Source organism: Onychostoma macrolepis, chromosome 11 (genome assembly GCF_012432095.1).
Source record: "Onychostoma macrolepis isolate SWU-2019 chromosome 11, ASM1243209v1, whole genome shotgun sequence".
Lineage (NCBI taxonomy): Eukaryota > Metazoa > Chordata > Actinopteri > Cypriniformes > Cyprinidae > Onychostoma > Onychostoma macrolepis.
Genome location: NC_081165.1, coordinates 28,557,408 through 28,564,110, shown reverse-complemented (window position 1 = coordinate 28,564,110; position 6,703 = coordinate 28,557,408). Strand labels below are relative to the sequence as shown.

General features: G+C 37.5%; 1 protein-coding gene across 4 annotated transcripts in view; it reads right to left on the bottom strand.

The window, feature by feature from the left end:
- mafgb (v-maf avian musculoaponeurotic fibrosarcoma oncogene homolog Gb) overlaps positions 1 to 6,362 on the bottom strand; it is a 23,175-nt gene extending 16,813 nt beyond the window's left edge. Inside the window, exon 1 of one of the 4 annotated variants that reach the window (XM_058791944.1) lies at positions 6,194 to 6,362. In XM_058791944.1, coding sequence (XP_058647927.1) covers positions 6,194 to 6,362 — 169 coding nt within the window. Of the gene's footprint in view, positions 1 to 4,213; positions 4,436 to 4,864; positions 5,553 to 6,193 lie in introns of those variants that run through there. The other 3 variants (XM_058791947.1, XM_058791945.1, XM_058791946.1) reach the window with 3 other exon arrangements.
- Between the last annotated feature and the right edge of the window lie 341 nt (positions 6,363 to 6,703).

Here is a 6,703-nt window from a genome sequence, read left to right as displayed (position 1 = left end):
CACACACCAGTGATTCTTCAAAGCATGTGTGATTACGCATTTTCACTAGTGTTATTTAAAAATATATGTTGACCTTTTTTCCAAGACTAAGACGAAACGACACTGACATCATTAAACACTAACTGCATATCAACATGCAAGATGAGACTAAAATGTAGTTTAAAAATTAATTATTTCTTCAAAAAAAAAAAGAGGACCTCGGTGAGTTTATGGTTGCGGTTGCCAGATATCAAGAGCTTAAATCCCCCTATCAGAGGTTCTCTCTTAAAACTACATTTTCTAAATACGTGAAACTAATTCAAGTCAGATAAACAAAAATAAACTGTCTGTCTGACCGCTAAGAAATATTTGACGCTTATTTTATTTTTTTGACAAAAGTAATTTTCTATGCTTCTGTAGTGTTTTATTTTACCCAAGAAATTTATTTATAATCAGGGTATTAGCATGCTGAATTAAATTATTAATCTTTATAATGCACAAAAATCAGGAAAAGCTGCCCTCAAAAAAAAAAAAATAATAATAATTCTACTTTGCATTCAACTTATCTTTACAATCTGGCAACCAATCTGCCATCAAAGCTTCTCATGACGAACTGTAATAAATCTAAACGTGATCTCGACTGTATTGTTTGCGATTGAGGCTGAAAAAATGCACTTCTGTGCCACAATACAATAGAGGTTGTGTTTATATTTCTGATAATATAATGAATCAGGAAACTAGATGAGGTCAAATAAAGCAAGTCACATTCTCTTGATTTGTGCTTATCGGTCAAAGTACAATAATTCTGATGTAATTTCTCAAATGATGACAATCATGATCAGTACTTTTGAACAAAATAACTGCGATTATTAGTTTTACTATAATGCAGCATGACTAAAACTAGACTAAAATTAAAAATCCAGCTGACAGACGCACATTAAAGCAGGACCTGAGTCACATCCACAGGCTTTGACCGGTAAACAACCACTGTACAACCAAACAGCAACGCTCTGGCAACCGTTCAGAACAGCTCATATATGTTGATGTAATGGTATAATAGGTTTGTTTGTGCTTGTGCTCTCGTTCTCTGGCGTTCGGACTGCAGTGGTTTGCGTGTAATTCCCGCAGCGTCTGTCTTTAAAACTATGCCACTGTTCTGAGGCGCTGCGTTACTATACTTGAGCTGTATCTTACAGCGTATTTCATCATTGCTCAAAGAGGCCATGAAAAAAATAGACTCCATTGATCTACACACACACACACACACACTCTTTCCTCTTTTTTACATTAACTGAGAAAACTGTTTTCTGTGTGGAGCTCGTAGATTCACACACACTGACCTCAAATAACCTTCATCTCTGTCTGTCTGACCGCCGCTATTACACACACACACACACGCATGCAGTGGTTAATGATCAGCGCGTGTGTGTGTGTTTACTCTATAACACCTGCCACACACACACACACACACAGAGCTCAACGTCTTTCCTGGAGTTTCATCAACCCTCCACCCAGATCTGCCCACAAACACACACACACCCCTACCTCAAGGCTAATGTGTGTGAATTCTTACTGAAAACACAAACATCAAACTGTTGCTGCTCTGCATGCGTGTGTGTGTGTGTGTGTGTGTGCGTCTGGCGTAGCGAGAGCTCACCGATTCCCCCACAGAAGGTAATAAATCTCAGGCTCATCTCCTGCACTGAATACTGAACAATGTTCATTTGTCCTCATAAGCTCGAGCGAGAGATATTTATTAAACAGAGGAACGGTGAGAGAGAGAGAGAGAGACTTTCTGAAGGACACCTGTCCTCAGCACAGACACAAACACTCATCACTCACACTGACAACTTCCTGTTAAAAATATCCGTCTCTAATAAATTAAGGATGTTTGGACAAAATAGGACAAATTCAGAACAGATGTAATTGACTTCCTGTTGAGATGCACGAATGCGGTGAATCTCACAATACCTCTCAAGAACGTACAGATCTAAATTTAGACGACAAAAAATAAAAGAATAAAAATGTTCTACTAATATATATATATATATATATATATATATATATATTATAATCATTTAGAAAAAAAATTATTCACTTTACATATTTTTTGACTTAATAAATGTTTTTTTTTTTTTTACTGTAATCTTGCACCATGAATGAAAAATTTAAAAAAAAATTAAAAAGCTTGTTTAGTAACTGTATTTCTCCACCTAATTCCCTTTACTGTAATGAATAAAATAAAATAAAAAGATGTGATACTCTTCAGACTAAAACATAAGTCTTAACAGGATTGATAGATCTTTTGTTCAGAGAAAGTGATGTGATCAAACAGACATAAACGGGGTTGATATGAACATTGTCCTCGAACACACAGAACGCAGCTCACCCTTCTCTAAAACACACACACACACACACACACACACAAGCACGCATCGCTCTGAATAAGAGGAAGAGTATTCTGCTGGGGAAGAAAGAAAAAAAAGGAGAAAAACTACCTGTTATTAAAAAAAGAGGAAGAACAGAAACTGCAATCTGTTGCAAAACACTTACTGTAAATGCAAACGATTGCATTTCTTTTGGTGATGCAAGTCTCGCATTTTAAAAAGTTGCAAGTGCAGCATTCAGCTCGCTCTCGTTCATCACACCATTTAAAACAGCTCTTTACACCTTTACTTAAGAGTAACCTGAGGCGAACGCATCTCCACTCACTTCTGACATCAGCATCATTGTGGCATTACGACGTCTTTGACTCGCTCTCAGAGCACAAAGATCACCAGTAACTGGCACAAACACCATCTGTCAAGCGAGAGGCTGTTTTCTGGTCGTCTCAGCGCTTTCACAGAATGCCTTAAAGATATAAAACTCTCCCGCTCACCATAACTTCAATCACGCGCTCGTTCGCTCTCGACCATCAGCGGATTTCACTCAGAAGCTGGTTTAAGAGCAGGCTGAGTGAATGTTCGGTCCTGATCAGATTACACCTCTCCAGCACTGACTCTAATTGCACAAATATCACAATTAGCTGGAACTGTTATTGGGAGATTTCCGGTTAATGATGCAAACAGGCTCTTAAAAGGGTCTAAATGGATTTACATGGTTACACAGATCTTACTAGGAAAAAGCACTGTGGTACTGATTGTGTGTATTCTTCCAAACACCTATATGAATACTTCTGTATATGAACATGATAAACAAACAGCAGCAATATTATTGTTTGTTTGTAATTTAACACTGTGCCAGTTACTACAGCTATTTTAATACAAAAACAGGTTAAAATGCAGCAACAAAAAAAAGATATAATCTTTCATTAAAAATCAGTTAAAATTTAGCAAAATATGATGTGAAGAAAAAAAACACCAAAAAAAAAAAAAAAAAAACATCTTTCATGAAAAATCTGGTTAAAATGTAGCAAAATATGGTATAACAAATAAATAAAAAAATGATCTTCCATACAAATCGAATTATGAAATTATATATGAAAAAAACAACCAAACTAAAGTTTATCTTCCACAAATAATCAGATTCAAACATAGCAAGATATGATATAAAAAAGCTGATTTACTTTAAAAAGTGGCTTAAAATGTAACAAAATATGGTATTATTAAAAAAAAAAAAAAAAACAGGTTAAAATATAGAAAAATATGATATGATTAAAATGATATATATATATATATATATATATATATATATATATATTCCATGAAATAACAGGTTAAAATGTAACCAAATGTGATATTAAAAAACGATCTTCAACGAAAAATCAAGTTAAAATGTAGCAAAATGTGATATAAAAAAATAAACAAATAAGTATCTTCGATGAAAATCTAAAACAAAGCCTACACTTTAATAAAAACCTTTTCATATGAATCAGGTCACCTGAGATGGCCAAAAATGCTGCTGATTCGGAACAAGCCCGATGCTCAGAAATGCTGTCTAGGCTGCTGGAGCAACATGTCATCTCACTTTACCACGGTATCACCATGAAAACATTCACACAAGAACAAACAGCCTGTAATAAATACACACAAACAGCAGCTATGTGTGAATTATAACAAGATTCAATAACATCTTCCCTGAATGAAAGCAAAGATGCTGATAAATGCATTAATGCTGCTGAAATTAAACTTCAAACATTCTGAAAACGCGTTATATATTATATATAGTCTAATCTGTATCTCTGTTATTCGTCTGTGTAAGCGTGAGAGCATCAGAGCAATGATAAAGCCATCACCGTTACCGATGCCCGCGCTCTCTCCGTGCCTCGAAAGCTGCCCGGTTTCGCGCGCTCCGAGGTGCCGTGTTGCCATGACGCCCCGGTTCCCGGGCTCACGTCAAACGAATATCAGCGATTGATGAATCAGCATCTCCCTCGTTAACGCCGCTGATGCGATCATTCGCGCGGCGCTGATTTGAAATCGCGCCCATTTCGCGATTCGGAGCGCGCGCGCGGGAACAAAATCCAACCGTCAACTGTCAACTGTCAGTTACAGAAGAAGCGATAAACGACAAATGCTGAATAAAGCTAGTTTAGCCACAAAAAAATCTGACGTGTCAAGACAAACACAGTATGATCTGAAGTACCACAGTATATAACACGGTAAATATATAAAAATATTGCGCCACCGTACCTTAGTACTTTTTTTACTTTCTACAGAAAATGGTTTATTGTCTCAAACTCTAGTGTGTTCCCAGCCAAGGAAGAGCGTTGGAACGATTCGGAACGAGACAGGTGCCCAAAATGATGTTGGCAAATAAACACCATGACACAATACCATGGTATTTGTCAAAAGTACTACGGTTTTGCCACCTGATACCATCACTGTACCATGGCACAGTTTTATTAAGGGTGTAAAACAGACAAAAGCGAGAAAGAAAAACGCACCTCGATCCGGTTCCAGCGCAGACGGTTCCGATGAACCAGCAGGTTCGGTTCCTCACAGATCCGCGCGTTTGTGTTGCTGTGTAACCTCTGGCTGACTAGAGGAGACACACACTCACTCACTCACTCACACACACACACACACACACACACACACACGCACACTCTCTAAATATAACGCGAGCCGAATCCTGCTGATTTCTGCAAACGTTTCAAATCGAAAGCGACGATCAGAGCCGATGAGAGCCGATCAGAACCGGCGAGTGATCACGGATCGGGGTGTGTGAGTGTGTATCGATGAGCTCTTTGTCTGCTCGCTGTCATCATGGCTCTCTGTGTGTGTGTGTGTGTGTGTGTGGCGGGGTTTTGAGCGGAATGACCCGATCGTGATGATTCAGCACCGCGAGCCCTTTAAAACGCGCGTCCCGCTTTAACGCGCACCGCGGCGTCACGTCGCCTCGCCAGACAGACGACAAACGCGCACACATATGAACCCTGATGATACTTATAGTAAACAATACATAGATTAATAAATCAATATAATATTAAAACAACTGCGTTATTATTGATAGTATGCATAATAGTTAACTATAATAGGGAATAACATACTCATAAGTATATATAATTAAAGCTGACATGCAATAAACAAACGAGAACTGATGCATAATGTTGTGATGCTGCAAAAATGAAACCAAAAAATAAAACGCTGATCCTGCAGCACAGCAGCAGTCATAAGCAGCACAGGTATATTTGTAGCAATAGCCAACAATACATTGTATGAGTCAAAATTATCCATTTTTGGCATATTTTATGCCAAAAATAATTAGGATATTAAGTAAAGATCATGTTCCATGAAGATATTTAGTTCATTTCCTACCGTAAATATATCAAAACTTCATTTTTGATTAGTAATATGCATTGCTAAGAACTTAATTTTACATGAAATAAATAAACGAGAACCGGTGCATAATTATAAAATTAAACCAAAAAGTAAATCGCTGACATATTTCAAATTGTTGTTTTTTTTTTTAAACATTTGTTTTGACTATTTAATTTTTTAATTAAATAACCAGAGTGAATAAAATATATAATAATATAATTAATACATTATTTTATTTTAATTTAACGCTATTACTTTGAATGATATTCTATATTCAATGCCTCATGTGTTGAATGTATTTGTAAATGGTTCGTGTTCTGCACTAAAAAAAGAAACTGACACACACACACACACACACACACAGTGTCGTGCACACTCAGCAAAACAGATCTGAGCGACTCCGAGCGCAACTTCAGCGCGTTCGGAAACGCCGTAAAGAACGACGCACTCACCGAACGCGTCAGGAATCTTCCGGAGCAGCGGGTGACGGTGCCCGGTGAAACCGAGGAGAATCCGGCAGGAGTTTGTCGCTGTTGTCGGCGAATTTGTGACCGTGTTGATCCTCTTTCTCTCGCGCTGAAGCCAGACGTCATATGATTTGCTTTGGTCACATGGTTTCATTCATGAAGGATCTACGCAACGCCAGCGCGACTCTTAAAGGAACACGCGCATGCTGAGCGCTCAGACATGTAGCCTGCATTTTAATATAAAACACATTAAGCACAACATATTTACAAGTGCTACTGAAAATGTTACTTAAATGTACGCGAGTATATTTGTTTCTAAGGTAAAGCACGGATGAGGAAACGCGCTGGAGCCTGCTGTTGCTATGGTTACAAGAGCGCGCTTCTCCTTTCAAGAAAACTATGCTGCTTTGGTGAATTAGTATTCTTCATGATTTCAGCTTATGGATATTTTTAAATAAATGTAATTTATTAATTACTAATTCTAATTAAATACAT